General features: G+C 42.2%; 1 protein-coding gene across 1 annotated transcript in view; it reads right to left on the minus strand.

Moving 5' to 3' along the window:
* Positions 1–16,646, minus strand: part of RASSF3 (Ras association domain family member 3) — an 87,561-nt gene extending 70,915 nt beyond the window's left edge. The window contains exon 1 of the mRNA XM_032288448.1: positions 16,355–16,646. Within this exon, the coding sequence (XP_032144339.1) occupies positions 16,355–16,465 (111 nt within the window). The 5' untranslated portion in view covers positions 16,466–16,646. The remainder of the gene's footprint in view (positions 1–16,354) is intronic.
* Between the last annotated feature and the right edge of the window lie 4,825 nt (positions 16,647–21,471).

A 21,471-nucleotide genomic window follows, 5' to 3' on the forward strand; every position in this document is an offset into this window, starting at 1 on the left:
CCCTCAAGTACTGACTCTTCATGGAAGCATAGTGACTAAACTATCCCTACTGTCCTACCAATTCTCAGTAAGATGATTGTCATACATTCATCCTGTCCTGGTTTTGAGAAATGTGGCATTGCTGATGGGCTCTTATTAAATAGTTCTTGATACTGTATTTATAACTCCTGCAATACACAGAAGTTCAGAACAATCAAGTTTTCTTTTGGCTTACATGAAACCCATTCTTAAAAAAAGAAACCCGTTCTTGCTGGCACTAGATAGGGGATGAATCAAAGATATCACCCATATCCCCTTTGATTTATTTCCCAAGACAGTCCCTCTTTTGGGAAAGAAATAGTTCTACATATTCAATTCATTTCTCAAACACCAATGACTAATCAACTCACTTGGGTTCTCCCCATCCAAGCAGATATGACCTAATATAGCTGTTTCTAAACTAATTCATTTGGAATCTCAATATATTTGTGAAGCCCTCTCAAGTCCTATTGCTGTTACTTTCCTTCCAGCCAGTAATTCTGCTCCAGAATAAACTAACCATTTGCCATAGGGCTGGACAGGCCCTTTGAGGAAGAAACTGAAGCCAAAAATGGTTAAGTAACTCTCTGAAAGTTATCTCTACTAGTTAATAAAGGACCAGTCCTAGGAACTAGGTCTCCATACCTCTGGCCCAATGTACTTTTCACCTAAATGTCCTACTTCCACATGAATGCAGAAGCTATTACTGTTATTTTATTATTACTCCCTCTGAAACCAAAAGAAACCCATTTTAGTGCCTTCACCCAACTTTTCCTTGATTGTATTTCTGACACAAGTGACCTAAGTCTGGTCAGATGAAAACCAGGTGGTCAATTAACAAATATCAATGGGACTCCCTCTGTCCCCAGTGCCAGGCACCAAGCTAGCACTGAAAATATCATGGTGAACTAGAGATGTGGCCCGCCCTTGTGAAGCTCATAGACAGGATAATCTGGAAAGCTTAAAGCTAAATTAACTCAAGTCCCCTGATGCATCCAACAATAAGCTAGAATGTCATCTTCCCCCAAACCACCACAGTGCTTCATGAACACAATCATCAATTCATTAAGTAATTTAAACTTGATGCTTAGCTATCAATTGTTCAGGTCCCCAAACACAAATCACCACTTTGCAGATAAAAATAGACATAGAAGAAATGAGGGAGTAAATTCATTTTCAAAAACTGTTTATCAAGTGTCAATACCACAGCAGGCTGAGAATTTATCACCAATTTACATGAGACAAGATTAAAAGTAGGAGAAAACCATTTTTTAGTAGTCTCTAAACACACCTATGATTGCTGCCGCACTTACAATTACATAATAATCTATAATCTAGGAATACTTTCCACATACATTATCTCATTTAACTCCTCTATAATGTTTTTAAAATTAAGAAACTTACTCAAGGAAATTAACTAAGGAATCTGCTCAAGTTCCTACAGTTAGTAAATATCAGATCCAAAATTAAAATAGTCTCCCAATTCTAGATCCACAGACCTTTCTACTGAACCACACTGCTTTCATACCATCTCCTACCAAATTGTTTTAATTAATAATGCTGGATGAGCATGATGGCATACACCTGTAATCTTAACACTCTGGGAGGGCAAGGGAGGAGGATCACTTGAGCCCAGTAGTTCAAGACCGGCCTGGGCAACACAGCATGATCCCATTTCTACAAAAACATTTTTTAAAATTAGCCAGATATGGTAGTATGCACCTGTAGTCCCAGCTACTCAGGAGGCTGAGATGGGAGAATCACTGGGGCCCCCTCGAGTTCAAGGTGGCAGTGAGGCATGATCGCACCACTGCACTCCAGCCTGGGTGACAGGGTGAGACCCTGTCTACAAAATAAAAAATAAAACAATTCTAATACCATCAGAAGTAATAAGTTAATCTTTTTCCTTTTTTCTTTGTCTTTTTGTGAGACAAGAGTCTCACTTTGTTGCCCAGGCTGGAGTGCAGTGGGACAATCTCAGCTCACTGCAATCTCCACCTCCTAAGTTCAAGCAAGCACATCAGGCTAATTTTTGTATTTTTAGTAAAGATAGAGTTTCACCATGTTAGCCCAGGCTGGTCTTGAACTTCTGACCTCAAGTGATGTGCCCACCTCAGCCTCCCAAAATGCTGGGATTACAGTCGTGAGCCATCGTGCCCAGCAGAAATAATAAGTTAATCTTTATTAAACATGTACTTATATGCCAGGTATTGTTCCAAGGCTTTTATATGAATCAACTTGTTAATGATAACATTTATAAAAAATATATCAACATTACAGCTCAGCCAATTAAAAATTTTATAAGCTATTAAAAATCTTCACAATGGCATTTGGAATTAATAGAAAGCCAGTTTCCAACAACCAATTCATTGTGAGAAACATACAACCAAACATACAAGAGAAGGTTGTGGGTGGAGAGAGAATATGAAAACCCAGAAGGCACATCCAGCTTGCAGGACTAGGAAGAGGTTTCCCATCGGGTTCCAAGACTTATACCAGTTTTATAGAGTACAAACGAACTCTGAAGAGTTGGCCAAGCAGATCACATGACTCACTGAGCTTTAATGCCTGCACTGGAACATAAGCAAGCCTGTTTCTTAAGTGTGGAAACATCCAGCATCGCTGAAACCCTCAGAGCTGAGACAGTTGCTCTGTGGAGAGAGAAGAGGGCTGGGAATCCAGCCGCGACCAGGGAACTGGACTCTGAGGACAGCAGCAGCATCTGCCTTTGGAGTATGTTATACAGTTTGCATGTATTATCTTATTTTATTTGATCTCATGAAAACCAGAAAGAAGACAGTGACTAAGCCCCTAAACAATGAGCACAAGACCTTCTGGAGGAAAAAGGAAAGCCCCAAGAAGAAGCGGAATTCGTCACCAGGTCAAGCGAGCAGCCCTGGGCAAAACTAGCCAGGATCCCATGATCAAAGGCAGATAAGAAAGAAAAAAGGAAGTTAAAAAAAAAAGTGTACAATGTGTTAACTTATACATTAACTCTTGGGCAAAAGAACCATACTTTCCTGTGCCTGATCATTCTCTTTCAAATGGAGTGACTTAGAAAAAAGAAGTTGGTAAAGACTTGTTATTAGGTGGCCCCAGGCTTGGTCAGCAGGCAACAGCTCCTTTCCAAAAACAAAGGCATCACAGTGATACGGCATGCAGCTTTAAAAAAAAAAAAAAAAAAAAAATAGGGCTGGGCCAGTGGCTCACGCCTGTAATCCCAGTACTTTAGGAGGATGAGGCAGGCGGATCAGGAGGTCAAGAGATTGACACCAGCAGCCTGGCCTACATGGTGAGAGCCTACCCCGTCTCTACTAAAAATAAAAAATTAGCTGGGCATGGTGGAACGCACCTGTAATCCCAACTAGTCAGGAGGCTGAGGCAGGAGAATCGCTTGAGCCCAGAAAGTGGAGGGCGCCGTGAGCTGAGATCGCACCACTGCACTCCAGCCTGGCGACAGAGTGAGACTCCGTCTAAAAAAATAAATAATAAATAAAAATAATCCTCCAGAAATTACTGGAGCTCATTCCTGATAAATTACACTGAGATTCCCAATTCATTCTGGTTAATAAAGGCAAAGAGACAGACCTAATTTCCTGCTATTTTTCGCTCTTCGGCTGGACTGTCAGTTCACTTCAAATCTGTTAACCACTGTCAGTTCTCCATAGGTCTACTAACATCAAATGAAAAGAGGTTATATGATCACACATAGGAGGATCTTATTAACAATTGCTAACATTTATTAATGCTTATGAAATTCTAGGCATACTGCTAGTTTACAAATGAGGAAACTGAGGCTTAAAGGGCTACAATGACTTGCTGGGCATGGTGGCTCATGCCCGTAATCCCAGCACTTTGTTAGCCACATCAGGAGGACCACTTGAGCCCAGGAGTTAGAGGCCAACCTAAGCAACATAGTGAGACACTGTCTGTTAAAAATGTAAAAAATAAAAATAAATTTTTTAAAAAAAGAGTGGCCGGGCATGGTGGCTCATGCCTATAATCCCAGCACTTTGGGAGGCTGAGGCAGGCGAATCACAAGGTCTGGATTTTGAGACCAGCCTGGCCAACATGGTGGTCTCTACTAAAACAAAATACAAAAATTAGCCAGGCGTGGTGATGGGTGCCTGTAATCCCAGCTACTCCGGAAGCTGAGGCACGAGAATCTCTTGAATCTGGACGCAGAAGCTGCAGTGAGCCGAGATCGTGCCACTACACTCCAACCTGGGTGGCAGAGCAAGACTCCACTTCCAAAAAATAAAAGAAAAAAATAAATAAACTTCCGAAATACTTGAAAGGGCTGTACCTTCCCCCCAAAGAACACTGACAAGAAAAAAAAAAACAATCCACAGGCCGGGCGCGGTGGCTCAAGCCTGTAATCCCAGCACTTTGGGAGGCCGAGGCGGGTGGATCACGAGGTCAAGAGATCGAGACCATCCTGGTCAACATGGTGAAACCCCGTCTCTACTAAAAATACAAAAAAATTAGCTGGGCATGGTGGCACATGCTTGTAATCCCAGCTACTCAGGAGGCTGAGGCAGGAGAATTGCCTGAACCTGGGAGGCGGAGGTTGGGGTGAGCCAAGATCGCGCCATTGCACTCCAGCATGTGTAACAAGAGCGAAACTCCGTCTCAAAAAAAAAAAAAAAATCCACAAGCCTGTCTGAACAAACGCAAACAGACCTCATATGGACAAATGCAATATTGTTTCTTTATACCATCTACATAATATTTACATTTTCCCATAACTAGGAAATTATTCACCACAGTTAAGTACCCCTGAATTTACCGCTGGCATGCCATGAAACCTGCATCTGCTTAAGGCCTAAACGGATAAATGTGCTAGTTACATTTTTCATCTCAGAATTCCTTTGATATTAAAGTCCAATAAAATCAACTGAATTTTAATTCCCTAAGGAATGCTAAAGTTAATTTTAGTACTGGTACTTTTCCTCTTATGTGATACATTTAATTAAGTTGCTTTCTAATTTCATTTAAAAAATTTTTGTTCCTAAGACTTTGCTGGCAAAATATCAAAAAATATTTCTCGAAACAAGCATTTGTAGGAAATTTTCACGATAAGCTTGTTTAAGAAATGGGGATTAAGAAGGGCTCATAATCTATCAATCACAAAGTCAGAAATAACTCTTCACATCTTTTTAAAAGATTCACTTGATAAAAAGATTCTGAAAGAAGAAAAAAAGTAGGAGTCAATCAGAATAAAAGAGATTAAGCAACAATTTTCTACAAAGGCATCAACAAACCTTAAAGTATTAAGTTGGTACAAAAATAATGGAGATTTTTCCTACTGAAATGGCAAAAATCGCAATTACTTTTGCACCAACTTAATAGATGCCAAGGCCAGATTCCTTTCTCATCACAATTTTTCAACAAAAGACAATAAGCCTGTAAGTAAACAGTATAAATTATCTTTGGTGGGTAAGGTTTCCAGCAGTTTGTCCTACTATTCTTTTTTTAATACCTAGTATATCTGCAAAATAAGTTAGGTTCTTCCAAATTCTACAAGAGTGGTTGGAGAACAAGCCCTAAATTTACTGAAATTCAAAGATAAACAGGAACTTCCAGTCGCCCTTTTTTAAAAAAAACACGGTTAGTGGAAAACAACACCACCCAACTGCCCACCCTCTGAATCCCACGGGTTTATTTACAGTGATGCTTTCTTAGCAATGCCTTTCCCATGTTGTAACTACAGGAGTAACCAGTAAAATATTCTGCTGAGTTTCAGTGATGTCACCCTGAAACACATTCTGAAGTATTTCAAAATGCCTGGGCGGGGCACGGTGGCTCACACCTATAATCTTAGCACTTTGGGAGGGCAAGGTGGGCCAATCACCTGAGGTCAGGAGCTTCAGACCATCCAGCCAGAAAAACATGGCGAAATCCCATCTCTACTAAAAATACAAAAATTAGCCAAGCATGGTGGGACATGCCTGTACTCCCAGCTACTTGGGAGGCTGAGGCAAGAGAATCGCTTGAACCTTGGAGGTGGGGGTTGCAGTGAGCCGAGATAGTGCCATTGCACTCCAGCCTGGGCAACAAGAGCAAAACTCCTCTTTAAAAAAGCCTGAATATGTAATAACCCTTTGGTACAAACAGTATAAGTCAAAAAAAAAAAAAAAAAAAATCCCCGAAGTTCAGCTGACCGCAAGAAAGGAGAACCATCTACTCAGCTAAAAATGCACAGGACTCGAGCAGTGCTGTCTCAAGATTCTGTCTATCTAACAGACAAATAGGCAAAGGTCATGCATGGCTAATTCTCACACCAGGGGAATTACTCAGAAGTATTAAAAAAAATATTAAATTCACAAACGAATGTGCCGGGCGCAGCGGCTCACTCCTGTAATCCCAGCACTTCGAAAGACTGAGGCGGGTGGATTATCTGAGGTCAAGAGTTCAAGATCAGCCTGGCCAACATGTATTTTTATCTACTAAAAATATAAAAATTAGCCAGGCATAGTGGCACATGCCTGTACTCCCAGCTACCTGGGAGGCTGAAGCAGGAGAATCACTTGAACCTGGGAAGTGGAGGTTGCAGTGAGCTCACGCCATTACACTCCAGCCTGGGCAACAAGAGCAATACACAGTCTCAAAAAATAATAATTTTAAAAACAGTAATAATAAAGAAATGCAAAGTTAAATAGCAATAATGTGCCTTTACTTACTGAAGTTTTGTTCCCTCTATTTTAATGACTATATCTAATGGAAGTAAGGGTGTAATGAAACTTCAAAATAGACATAAACAGGCAGTATATAACTAGAACTATAGGAAGTCACACCCTCATAATCAGTAAAATTCCATTTTTGTACAACTATCCTATAAAATTAATCCATAATGGAAAAGGTTTCCTGCAGAAAGAATCTATTAGTGCTATTTACAGTAGCAAAAATTAGAAACCTCCAAATTTTCCAGTATTTGGGGAATAATGCCAATTCATTAAAATACAATGTAGACAATAAAATGACAGCTGAACTCAAGCAGCAGTATTCCATAATCCTAGGTTTAAATTAGGATTCAAATTTGTCAGTATAGTATTCCTCAAAAAACTAAAAACAGAATTACCATGATTCTATAGCAATTATTACTTATGGTATAGATCCCAAAGTTTTAAGAAAGGTCTTTAAGAAATGTTTGTACACCCTTGTTCACAGCAGCATTATTCACAATAGCCAAAAAAGGTGGAAGCAATCCAAATGTCTATGGAAAGATGAATGGATAAACAAAAAGTGAAATATACATACAATGGATATATTATTCAGCCTTTAAAAGGAAGGAAATTCTGACACATACTCCAACATGAATAAATCTTGAGGGTATCGTGCTAAGTAAACTAAGTCAGTCACAAAAAGACAATTACTGTACAAGTTCACTTATAAGTGATATATAGACTAGTCAAATTCAGACGAACCTATATAGGCCTCCTATGTAGGCAAGCTTCAACCTGTTTTGTTCACCACCAAATCTCTAGCACTTAGTCTAGCACCATTGTGAATATTCAACACTTGAGAAATGAGTAAAAACTACCCTCCCCAATCTTACCACACACACTCACACACACACACACACACACACACACACACACACGCTCCGGTTGCACTTTTTTTTTTTTTGAGACAAAGTTTCACTGTGTTGCCCAGGCTGGAGTGCAGTGGCGCAATCTTGGCTCGCTGCAACCTCTACCTCCCAGGTTCAAGCAATTCTGCCTCAGCCTCCCGCGTAGTTGGGATCACAGGCACACACCATCATGCCAGGCTAATTTTTGTATTTTTAGTAGAGGCAGGGTTTCATTATGTTGGCCAAGTCAGTCTTGAACTCCTGTCCTTGTGATCTGCCTGCCTCAGCCTCCCAAAGTGCTGGGATTTACAGGCATGAGCCACCATGCCCAACAACTTGCACTAATTTCAAGTGAGCCCTTTGCTGATTATATTCCAAGTCTGTTAATTCCAAGATCTTCTAAATCTATCCTTTTGGTCTCCAATTCCCAAACTCACCCTTTTTCCGCCTCTAATTATCTCACTTTGTTTAGCATCTGAAAGAAGAACTGAATGCTGCAATATATAATTAGTAAATTATTCTTAGCTGACTGAATCATATAGCAGTAGTTAGCAATTACAGTCCATAAAATGCATATTAAGCTTGCTGTTTTAATACTTTATGAAATATGAGCCCTATTCTCTCTGTAAACTGAAGGCAGAGTGGCACTGAGAATGCCATTAGGTCAGTTTTATCTTATTAGCTCATGTGAAAAAAAAAAGGGAAGTTCCCCACACAAAAGTTTCACAATCCCAAAATGCTGGTATGTGTGTCCCCAGGATAGGCTGAGAAGAAACTATCCCCAACAGTAAAGGGCAAGTTCCCCTTCACAAAGAAAATCTTTCCAACATACAGGGCTGGCACCCCCCCATCCATCCATTTGCAGCCACAAAAACAATATAGATTGAAACCTCGGGTAGGGGCTGCCAGCTCTGCTTTAGCAAACAGCATTGTTCAACAAAAATATAATGCGAGCCACATGCATAATTTTAAGTTTTCCTGCAGCCATGCTAAAAAGTAAGTAACACTGATTTTAACTCAATATATTCAAAATATTATCACTTCAACACGTAAGTGCAATTTTTTAATTATTGTAACATATTTTATATTCTTTCTTTCTGGTCTTCAAAATCTAGTGTGTATTTTTACAGCAACCTCAATTCAGACTAGCCACATTTTGAGTGCTCAAAAACTACATGCAGCTAGTAACTACCAGCACAGTTTTAGAGTGGTCACCTCGATCTCAGAATATATTTTCTGATTTGTTAAACACGTTTTTACATACATTCAAATACTCATCATTTTTTATGGGTTCTGACATCCTCCCTAAAGCATTACCTGGCCATCTCCGCTTTTTTTTTTTTTTTTTTTTTTTTTTTTAAAAAAAAAAAGCAAAATCCATTTGACTACACTACTGAAAGCCAAACCAGAACTACCTGTTTAAACCATTAAGAAAAACCTGGAATAGTCAGGAGGCTGAGGCAGAAGGATCATCTGAGCCCAGGAGTTCAAGGCTATAGTGCACTATTATGCCTGTGAATAACCACTGCATTCTAGCTTGGGCAACATAGCAGGATCCCATCTATTTAAAAAAGAAAAAAAAAAAAAGACCTGGAAAATAAACAAAATTTGGTTGATATTTTTACTTAATTTTGGTTACCATTTCGGTTAATTAACCAGTGTTTAGTTAACTCTGGTTAAAGTTATTAAAAAAGCATTTTCTACCCTTGAAGATTATGTTTCTGTTGGAAGACAGTTACCAATAAGGAAATGTGATTTACATAGGGATGTAAAACAGGAAGGGATATACTTCCATGTCAACATTCCCATCTAAGTAGATGCATAGGGCCAGGCGTGATGGTTCACGCCTGTAATCCCAGCACTTTGGGAGGCCAAGGCAAGCAGATTACAAGGTCAAGAGTTTGAGACCAGCCTGGCCAACATGGTGAACCCCCATCTCTAGTAAAAATACAAAAAATTAGTCAGGCGTGGTAGTGTGCCCCTGTAATCCCAGCTACTCCGGAGGCTGAGGCAGGAGAATTGCTTGAACCCAGGAGGCAGAGGTTGTGGTAAGCAGAGATCCCGCCCCTGCACTGCAGCCTGGGAGACAAAGCAAGATTCCATCTCAATAAATAAATAATAAATGCACAGCTTTACCATGCTACAAAATAGGTGTGTTCCTGAAAAGCTACAAACATTGCAAAGTTTCCTCAAATACACTAAAGGAGCAAGCTCTTTAGGGAAAAATTAGAGAGATATTTTCATTTGTCTATTGGGTGGGCTTTTTAATAACATTACTAAATGAGGCTGGGGGGTGTATGTTGTTCACCACACTAACCCCAGAGCCTACAACAGTGTCTGGCATATAGTAGGCATTCAATAAATCGTCAACTAAGTAGATGAATGAATAAATTATGTTTTCTTAAAACAAGGGGAAAGTATATAAAGTGAATTATGCCTAACCAGTAATAACAGATATCACCAATATCATCCCATCTTAAATCACTGCTACCTGTAAGATACTGCGAAGGCTTATGGTCTAGTTTGGAAAGGGGGAGTCATTGTGTATAAAGGAAAACAGTACCAAATACTGGGACAGCCATCCAAAATGAGTAGGCTTTCATTTGGTCAAGCACCTTAAGTGCCAAGCATTTATTTCATGTAGTAGGTAAAAAATGCTAATCGCTGTCCTCAATAAACAAAATATAATGGCAAATTATAATTTTTGCTATGAAAGGAAAGAACAGAGGGCTTTAACACTTTTCAGAGGAGACATTTAAGTCAACATGTTAAGGAGAAAGGAGGGCAGCAACTCCAAGCCATGGTTCCGAGATGGGGATGGAGCCGGAAAGGAATTAAAGAAAAGGCTAAAAGCTATTACATCACGGGTAAACAATAAGCAGGGCCTTGTTTTAGAGGTAATGCCTGCTTGCCATGTGAATAAAACCTTCCTACTAGGCAGTGTGTGTAGTTCTTCAAAGAGAGGAAGATGCAAAGAGGCTAAGTTAGCCAAGACTTGTCATACAGAAGAGAAGTTCCTTTGCATGCATTTATCATATATCCTACTGTCTTTTCACCATCCCTTCTGAAGTGGGACAGATAGCCAATGGCCTCTGGCCAAATTAGGAGTAAACCGCATGTTTCAAACTGGGGCCTTTATTTAAAGACAGCTACTTATGCTTTGGAGACTTGGGGGTGGAAAATGCAAGTGCTAATGCCCAGGGGGCTAGGAGCTGGTGATCAGGCCCCACTAGAAAGCGTTTGGTCAGCCTCAGTATTTTTCTCCCAGAAAAAGAATGTTAACAGTATGACATGCACTGACTGCCAAAGGAAGTCTAAAAAGAATAACCACATTATGGGATATTTTTAGCCTTTCTTTTAAAAAATGTTTTGTGTCACTGCTTTCCAAATAATTCCAAATCTTGAAAGTTGGCCAGAAGAAGAAATGGGATAAGGAGTGTACTGCTCAAATATGAGGTTTTAAATAAGACTGGGAACTAATTTTCTTTTGAAATTCATTTAAAGGAATATGCCTTTGTGAATCTTGCTCACACAAACACAAAATTCCAATGGATTAATATCGTGTAAAAACAGAACATATCAGATATGCAGACAAGGTGTGCAAATCACCTCGCACTAGGCTAAATGTCTGGTGAAAATGTTTATGTTCCATAATATAGGAATTAAAAATTAATATTTAAAAAGCTAGTATAGGCTGGGTGTGGTGATTCATGCCTGTAATCCCAGCACTTTGGGAGGCCGAGGCAGGCAGATCACTTGAGGTCAGGAGTTCAAAACCAGCCTGTGCAACATGGCAAAATCCCTTCTCTACAAAAAACACAAACAATTAGCTGGGCGTGGTGGCAGGCTCGGGAGGATGAGGCAGGAGAATTGCCTGAACCCAGGAGTCAAAGGTTGCAGTAAGCCAAGATCATGCAACTGCAGTCCAGCCTGGGCAACAAGAGTGTAATTCCGTTTCAAAAAAAAAAAAAAAAAAGCTACTATAGTCAAAACACCCATGTCTTAAACCACTATTCTTTTACCCTAGTGATCTAGCTCTAATGGAAACACTAATAAAAGAGTGCAGCTCATTACTGTTGATTCTAGCAGTAAGACACAACCAAATAATTGAGGCACAAAAATATTTGAATAAGAAAGAGAAAACTGGGCCAGGCGTGGTGGCTCATGCCTGTAATCCTAGCACTTTGGGATGCCGAGGTGGGTGGATCACCTGAAGTCAGGAGTTCAAGACCAGCCAGGCCATCATGGTGAAATGCCATCTTTAAAAAAATAAAAAAAATTTAAAAAAAGAATAAACCAAAAGGGTGAAGGTGAGGCCTGCTATCTGCAGTCTCATAGGTTTACTTACTGAAAAATTCTTCAGTACAATTTTTCTAAGTGTGGGTTGTATAGAAGACAGTTTCAAGTTTTTCAAGACTTCTTGACTATTCTAGTGTCTCATTTCCTTATTCCCATTAACTACCAAAGGCTCAACAGGATAGGTAGCTTAGCTAAGAGGTCAGACACACTCCAACAGATTAATAATTTTAGGCCATTTCTACTCTGGAAATCTGAATATGTCTTATATTTACAGGTAGTTTGATTTTGGTGGGAAATCGAGAAGGCAAATGATAAATTACAGAACTGTTCACATTTTTGGTTCTGCTGAAAACAATGACGAAAGGGATCCTTTGAAACACAGGGAATCCACAAATTATTATAAAGGCTGTCATGACAATATATACAGGTCAGGGAGTTGAAATTTTAAGAAACAGCCGGGAGCAGTGGCTCATGCCTGTAATCCCAGCACTTTGGGAGGCAGAGGCAAGCAGATCACTTAAGGTCAGGAGTTCAAGACTAGCGTGCCTAGCCAACATAGCGAAACCCTGTCTCTACTAAAATAAAAATAAATAAAAAATAGCCGGGCCTGGCAGTGGGTGCCTATAATCGCAGCTACTCAGCAGGCTGAGGTACAAGAATCACTTGATACTGGGAGGCAGAAGTTGCAGTGAGCCAAGATCCCACCACTATACTCCAGCCTGGGTGACCCAGTAAGAATCCATCTCAAAAAAAAAAAAAAAAGAAAAAAGAAATTTCAAGAAACTCTGAAGCTTTAGGTGTCCTTATTTGCAAAGGGAATATGGAGCTGTAAAATTATTTTCATAGCTAAGAAGTTACCAAAGAGAGTGGAATTGAGTCAGAAAACCTGAGCTCCAGCCTTCCTGCCATGTAGGTATGGGCCTTAGACAATCAATAAACAATACCTGTCCCTTTCATTAGGTAAATGTTTCATACAGTTTTTGGGAGAATCATAAGATACAGTACATTTGAAAATGGTAAAGATCCAGTTATTATCAAATCGGGAAAACATTCATTGATTCAGCTTGCATTCATTGAGCAACTACTGTATATACGGTACTGATCCAGACCCTGCGTCTATAATAAACATGACAAACTGCCACAAAAGGTCATATGTTAATTCCCTTTATATCTTTTAGACAGTTTTGTTTTTGAAACAGGATCTCGCTCTGTTGCCCAGGCTGAAGTGCAGTGGTGCAGTACAATCACAGCTCACTGCAACCTCTGCCTCCCCGCCTCAAGCAATCATCCCAACTCAGTCTCCCAAGTAGCTGGGACTACAAGCGGGCCCCACTACGCCTGGCTAATTTTTGCATTTTTTGGTAGAGAGAGGGTTTCACCTGGACAAAAACTAATTTTGTCCAGGCTGCTCTGGAGCTCCTGGGCTCAAGCAATTCTCCCGTATCAGCCTTCCAAAGTGCAAAGTGCAGGGATTAAAGGTGTGAGCTACCACACCCAGCCTAGACAGGTTTTTAACCCTTTTCCTTTTCTTTTTTTTTTTTTTTTGTTAACAATAAGGTTTAAAATAAGAAAGAAAATGATAGCATTTTCTTTATATCTATAAGGTTTTGTTACTGTTGGGGATAGAAAGAAGTTGGGCTATGTTCCCTTGCCTGGCAAGAGAAGAAAGAAATTTCTTGTCCACCCCCTCTCTCATGCCTTTCTCCCTATGCTGCATTTACCACAAACATCTTGCTTTCTCGGGATATTTTCAAGAATTCTAGAAAGCTCATTTTCTTGGCTTTTCTACCAGGTGCTACAGCATCCAAAAAAAAATCACTGTAACTCTAATAGATCCTTTTAGCAACACCTCTTTCTGTCTCTCTAGAGAAAGGATAAATTTCACTACTATGCTGTATGTCAGAAGTGCTTATCTTATTCTTATCAGCATGAAAATGAAGAAAACAGTTTATCTAACCCTTTTATTTATTTATTTTCACCATGTTGGTCAGGCTGGTCTTGAACTACCTCAGGTGATCCGCCCGCCTTGGCCTCCAAAGCTCTTGGATTACTGGCATGAGCCACCAGGCCCGGCCTATCTAACCTTAGAGAAAAGAAATGTTCTACATTGGTGATTTGCTTTATATTTATGTCTTACTTCCCTAATTCACCTGTCTTACCAGAAATTTAAAACATTCCCATCACTTCTTTAAATAAACCAAAACGCCCACTAAAATTCATAGTTTAGAATACTTTCTCCCCCAGGCAAATAATTCCTACAGCTCAGCACTTTACATGTATTATGTTAGAAAGGGAAAATATGCAAGCAATAAAGCTTCAAATACACATGTGAAGCTCTTCAAGCACGGAACTACGTCTTCCTGTCCTGATTTCCAACACAATATTTCAAAATACATACTAATATTAGGCTAATTCTAAATGCTAAATACTACTACCCCGGGTATAATATATATGCTAGATGAAAATCACATAAATAAATCCATATAACATAGAAACAATAAATGTGGTCCGACGTGGTGGTTCATGCCTTTAATCACAGCAGTTTGGGAGGCCAAGGCAGGCAGATCACCTGAGGCCAGGAGTTAGAGACTAGCCTGGCCAACATGGTGAAACCCTGTCTGTACTAAAAATACAAAAACTAGCCAGGTGGTGGTGCATGCCTGTAATCCCAGCTACTCAGGAGGCTGAGGCAGGAGAATCACTTGAACCTGGGAAGCAGAGGTGGCAGTAGGCGGAGATCACACAGCTGCACTCCAGCCTGGGTGACAGTGAGACTCCATCTCAAAAAAAAAAAAAAAAAAAGGCAGGCTAAATGCATATAAACCTAGAAAAAAAATGGTATCTTTACTTTTTAAAGCAGAAAAGGATTCTCATACAATTCCAATCTGGATGCTTTGGCCCTTGTGACATCTCACCCTTGGAGAATCCAAGAACCAGCCAGTTTTGAGGAGATTAGCAGACACTCCTGGAATAAACTTCAAACTAGCATGAGTTCCTGCTCATGTCAAATGGTAAACACAACATAAATGAAAGGAGAAAAGGTAAAGTGGAGAAGGGGAAGAGAGAGGCCAAGATAGAGAAAAGCAAAATGGAAAAAGCACAAGGAAATGCAATCTTTCTATAAACAGGGGACGGCGGCAGGGGAAGGAACAGTATTTCCAACTTCCAAACTTCACAGCAAACTCATGGTCTTAGTACACACTCTTGCTGAAAGGAAGAGATCCTACTCAAAGTGGCTCGTAAATAGGGGGGCCTTAAGCCTTAGAAACAATAAAAGACGGACAACTATGGCACCAGGACTTGACTGGAGATTAACTGCTGTTATTAAATAAGGGCACTTGACTTCAGCTTACCCTTCACCGTCTCCTCTCCTCCTCTGGGTTTGGGACTTAAAGAGCCTGAAAAGACTAGAACTTCCGAATTTTAGAAAGATTTTTAATTCAGAAAGTCACTAAACTTAAGAGGTCTGGTAAGACCACCCTGACAGATTGCACCCTCCCACATCCACCAAAAAAAGTCATCATCTGGCCCCTTCTTGTTTCTAGTCTCTTGGTCTCGATCTGATATTAATAGAAATGTTTGCCGAACGCATGTTTTCTAAAAGCAACATATTTGTTCCATTGCAATCCTCCGTAATCTGATGTGAGGGTGTCCGAGTTGGCCGGCTCCCAGGGCCAGGAGGCCGGGGGTTCTAGCACCGACCTCCTCAGTCCAGCCGACGTGCCCTGTTTCGGGAAGGCCCCCCTAAAAAACACGGCCGCGGCTGGCGAAACCGGCATAAGTTCCCTTCCCACCCTTTCCCAACTCGTGCTTCCCACGGCGTGCTGCCTCCAAAAAAGGAAGAAACCGGCCGAAATGTTAGCTGTCGCCGGCCAGTACCGGAGCTTGTTTGCAAAACATCTGGGCACCAAAAAACCTAGCTTTACAGGAAACGCACAACCCTGAGTCCCGCAACCGAGATTTACTGAGTGCCTACTGTGTCAAGGCCCGCGGTGCCCTCGGACACCCAGCCTACCGGGGCGTCCGGGCAAGGAAGGAGGGAGCCAGGTCACCCGGCCACCCCTAGATAGCACACGTTGCCCCCAGCCACCCCGGGGGCCACAGGCCAGTGAGTAGACTAATAGGAAGGACAGGCGCGCGGACCCAACCATTGACCCAGCGGGGAAGCGAAGAGGAAAGACGGGGAGTGACCCTGGGACGCCTCCTGGCTCCGGGGCTGCTCCCCGCAGGCGGCGGCCCGAGGCGGGGCTGCAGAGGCCATCTGGCGCCGAAGGCAGGAGCCGGCCCTCAGCCTCCCCGCCCTTCCTCCGCCTTCCCTCGCCCACAGCACAAACTCCAGACACGTTCCCGGGATCCGAAAAGGCAGAGGCCACTTCTCCGCCCGCTCCTACTTCCCGGCGAGCATACCCCGCGCGCCCAGCAGAGACACGTGGAGTCTGGGGGCGCCCGCCGCGCGCCACTCACTTGCTGGCCGGAGCGGGGCTTGCCCTGGGGCGCTCTCCTGAAGAAGGAGGTCCTGGCGGTGAAGAAGAAGTCCTCGGCGTCCTCCTCCAGGCTGCTGTAGCCGCTGCTCATGCTGCCGGTTCCGTAGCGCGCGGGCGGCCTCCCCGGGACACAGGCGGCCAGGCAGGGGGTGCCGCGCCCGCCCGCCGCGCGAGGTTCCCGGCGCGCAGTTCCGGGCCGTCCTGCTGCAGCTGCAGCCGCCGCTCAACCCGGCTGCCCGGCCCGCCCGGCCCCTCCTGCCGCCTCCCCGCCGGCCTCCAGGCGCTGCCCGGCCGCGGTGCACCCGCAACCCCGCCTCCCTGGGCCCCGCCCCGGACGGGTGGCCGGTCGAGCTCCTCCCCGCGCGGCCCCGACGCTCCCCGCCTGGCCGCAGGTGGGGGCAACCCCGGCCCTCCCTTTCCAGGCGGGCGGGTTTCTCCTGGCAGCTTCGCGGAACCCGGAAAGCCAGGCGGTGGGCGCGAGGGCTGCGTCTCGTGGGGCTGTGCTCGGGTCGCTTCCTCAACCTCCCGGAAACTGCAAATTCCTCAGCGAGCGGTCCGCCCGCCCCCAGCCCCGCTAGCACGAGTTTCGGAGAGGGCGGGGGCAGAGCGGAGAACTTTCTCACTGTCCACGCCCCGCTCGCCCCCTCCCAGGGTTCTTTGGGAGTGGGTGGGGGTTGCCTAGCCGAGGGGCCCACAGGTCCTAAGGCTTCCTGCCGCCGCAACGCCCCGCCCTGAACCCCAGCAGCTCGCCCCTCCTGGAGGATTTCAAGTTAACAGAGATGGGTGGGGAAATTAACAACTGCGTTGAGTTTATTCGAATGAAAACATCCTTTCTGGTCATTCATTTGAGCTTCCGTCTTACCCTTTTGCCCTTCTTTCTAGCTAGGGCTCACTTCCAAATAAGATCGTTATCTTAGGCGCACTCAGTGCAACTGAGGGGTGAACTAGTTCTATAGTTACCGAGCAATCGAGTGCTTATTAATTAAATGTGCTTTGTAAAATCCCAGCCACGGTCAGCCTTGTACCGTCACCCACAAGGCATGGTTTAAGTGGCGGGGATACGGAGATCAGGAAATTTTATTCACCCACGTACAAAAAAGAAAGTTTCCATGTTTTCTAAATTCCTTCCCGTCAGCTAATCCTCTTTTAAAAGCCACCTGTGGGTAACGGCCTTTTACACCTTGGTGTTATTGCACTGATTTAAATCATACTACTTTCAAATCTTGACTGAAAGATTCTTTTGAAGATGCAAGCCTTGCTATGGTTAGTGAGCTTCAGAAGAGGTTTCATTAGGAGGGGAAGAGAGACGTTAAAAAAGAGAAAATGTCAACTCATTATAGTCAAACTAGCCAAACCTTCTTACATTTTCTTCCGCAATCCTCCGAGCAACTCTGTAAGGTAGTTGCTCGGAGTACAAATAAGTACTATTTTATGCCGGTGTTAACCCTAGAGCAGCAGCTGAGACTTAAAGAGAGGAAAGTGGCTGCAGGTGGCAGGACTCAGACCGTTCTGCTCTGCGTTCTGTTGATCTGAACGTGGTCACATACCCTACAGGGTTCTCTGCTTGGTCCGGGTCAGCCATGCTCTTTTATGGACTACAGGGAGAAGAATTGGACCAGAAAATGACGGAAAGGAGAGAAAAAATTGGCTCATGAGTCATCATTCTGTCCCCAGGCTGAAAGAAGTCTTCCAAACCTGCTCCACCTTCAGGCTCACACACCCAGCTTGTAAAATAGTATATTACCACCACGTGAGTCACAAAAACTCCAGAAGGCGGGTTCTTTGATTTACAGCCCATTTTAAAGGTCCCACAACATTAAAATCGTCTTCTCCGCCACACAGCTACTGAATGATAGGAAGCCAGGAGTTCTAACTCCATATAGTTTCACCCAGCTTAAGCGGATCCCTCTGTGTGCCATGCACATACGTAATGTAGGATAATAGGATTTTGCGACAAATTTTTCTTATTTGGTTTCTCTTATTTCATTATTCAGACATAATATTAGAGCAGCTCTTATTAATATTCCAATTTAAGAGTAATGTGTAGGTTAAGGAATCAAATTATTCATTTTATTGTGGGTAGAAAAGGGAAAACAATTTTACCCAGAACAAATTGAAGTGTATGAAACTTTGAGGAAAAATGCGTTAAAATGCTTTATTGGCCGGGCGCGGTGGCTCATTCCTGTAATCCCAGCACTTTGGGAGGCCGATCCAGGTGGATAAACTGAGGAGTTCGAGACCAGCTTGGCCAAGGTGGTGAAACCCCGTCTCTACTAAAAATACAAAAATTAGCTGGGCGTAGTAATGCACATCTGTAATCCCAGCTACTCGGGAGGCTGAGGCCGGAGAAGCGCTTGAACCCGGAGGGGCGGAGGTTGCAGTGAGCCGAGATGGCGCCATTGCACTCCAGCCTGGGAGACAAGAGTAAAACTTCGTCTCAATCATTCAGTCAATCAATAAATAAAATGCTTTATGATGCACCACAGCATAAAAATTATATTTTAATTATATTATTTTTAAGCTCCAAAGGACTGAATTAATTTGTGTATCTGTCAGCATATCGTCAGAAGCAGTTATAATGAAAAGGCATGATTGAGTGGGACACAGGGAGGGGTGGCCGGGGGAAGCTGAGGTGGAGAATCACTTGAACTCAGGAGTTCCTGTCCAGCGTGATCAACACAGTGAGACCTATTCTCCAAAAAATTGAATCTTTTTTTTTTTTTTAAGGCGTGATTAGGCCAGGCATGGTGGTTTACACCTGTAATCCTAGATTTTAAAATTTAGCTCATGAAAATTTTATCTGTAAAAATTCAGAATGTAATGTTAAGCAACTAGATATTTTTAACATTTTGAATACAGGGAAGGGGGTGGAATAAATAAAATTATATGTATGGAACCAAGTTAAAGTTTTTTTGTTTTTTTGTTGTTGTTGTTTGGTTTTTTTTGGTTTTGGTTTTTTGAGAGGCAGTCTCACTCTGTCGCCCAGGCAGGAGTACAGTGGTGGGATCTCAGCTCACTGTAACCTCTGCCTCCCAGGTTTAAGTGATTCTACTGCCTCAGCCTCCCAAGTGGCTGGGATTACAGGCGTGCACCATCACACCTGGCCAATTTTTGTATTTTTAATAGTGACAGGGTTTCACCATGTTGGTCAGGCTAGTCTCAAACTCCTGACCTCAAGTGATCTGCCCACCTTGGCCTCCCAAAGTGCTAGGATTACAGATGTGAGCCACCATGCCTGGCCCAAGTTCAGTTTTCAAAAGACATCATCGAATGCACAATTGAATTTGGATGTGGACTGTATCATCATGACTATTTCAGTGATATAAGATCCTAATGATTACATTATAGCCTAAAAAGTTTTTGTTTCTATGTTAAATGAGGAATAAATTTAAAACTTTATATAGGCCGGGCGCGGTGGCCCAAGCCTGTAATCCCAGCACTTTGGGAGGCCGAGGCGGGTGGATCACGAGGTCAAGAGATCGAGACCATCCTGGTCAACATGGTGAAACCCCGTCTCTACTAAAAAAATACAAAAAATCAGCTGGGCATGGTGGCACGTGCCTGTAATCCCAGCTACTAAGGAGGCTGAGGCAGGAGAATTGCCTGAATTCAGGAGGCAGAGGTTGCGGTGAGCCGAGATCGCGCCATTGCACTCCAGCCTGGGTAACAAGAGCAAAACTCCGTCTCAAAAAAAAAAAAACAAAAAAAACAAAAAAAAACTTTATATAAAGATATGAAGTATTGTAAACACAAATGTTTTATAATTTTAATTATCCTGTACATCAAATCATTTCCCTTAATATAAAAGGGGAGATTATAGTGACTTCTCTTGCTCAACAGACAAACCATCATGAAAATAGTAATTCTATAAATGTGATTATCAATCAAAAGTTTAAATTATATTCTGGTTCTTTTTTCTTTCTTTCTTTACTCAGAACCTCATGGAATGGAATATATTCCTGTTCTTTAAGTACCCACTGCCACAAATAATAGAAACACAAATATAATAAATGCAGAAAACATTTCAAACACAACTCACTCTTTGACTAAATATATTTAGAAGTAAAATATTTCTTTTGCTAATTTGTCCTAATAAAGATAACACAATATCACAAAAGAAAAATTTTCTGGATTTGATTATGTAAAAATTTAAATCTTTAAACACACACACATATACATACGATATTAAAAGACAAGGAAAAAACTGGGGGAAATGCTTGCAATATAAATGACACAGGGCTAATATACTTAAAATATAGGGAGCTCATACAAATCAATAAAAATGTTGAACACCTAATAGAAAAATCAGCAAAAGACAGAACAAGCAGTTCATAAAAGAAGAAATATAAGTAATTTATCAGTCATTTATATGTTAAAACATTCACTCAGTCAACAAATATTTATTGAGCATATACTATCTGCCAAACACTGATCTTAGCACAAAGGATACATTACTGGACAAAACAGACAAAAATCCTCATTCTAATGGAGCTTATATTTTAGTAAGGGTTGGAAGGAGACAGGCAAAATGAATAAGGGAATTACATAGTATGTTAGAAGGTAATAAATACTTTCACATAAATTATGGAAGAAAGATAAAGAATGTTGTATATGGACTGGTTATTGAAGGGCTCAATGAGGTCACATTTGAGCAAAGATGTGTAGGAGGTGAGAGAGCTGGCCATGCAGGCATCTGTGGGAAAAACATTTCCAGGCAGGGAGAACAGCATGTGCAAAGGCCCTGAGGCAGAAGTATATTTGGCATATTTAAGTAAGAGCCAAGAAGCCAGTGTTTCTGAAGTGGGCAAGTGGAGGGCAGAGTAGTAGTAGGAATTTTGATCAAAAAGGTAACTGATTCAGTGAGCCGAGATTGTGCCACTGCACTCCAGCCTAGGTGACAGAGTGAGACCCTGTCTCCAAAAAAGAAAGAAAGAGAGAGAGAGAGAGAGGAGAGGAGAGAGGGAGGGAGGGAAAGAAAAGGTAAGAGAGGTTACTGTTGCTGTGTTTCTGTAATACTTGGAAAGCAATCGTATGGACTTTGGTTTTGGCTTTTACTCTGAATTGAGAAAACACCGGAGATTTTGAGCAGAGGAATGA

This window comes from Sapajus apella, unplaced genomic scaffold (genome assembly GCF_009761245.1).
Source record: "Sapajus apella isolate SASKATOON/1434 unplaced genomic scaffold, GSC_monkey_1.0 scaffold2, whole genome shotgun sequence".
Classification (NCBI taxonomy): Eukaryota; Metazoa; Chordata; class Mammalia; order Primates; family Cebidae; genus Sapajus; species Sapajus apella.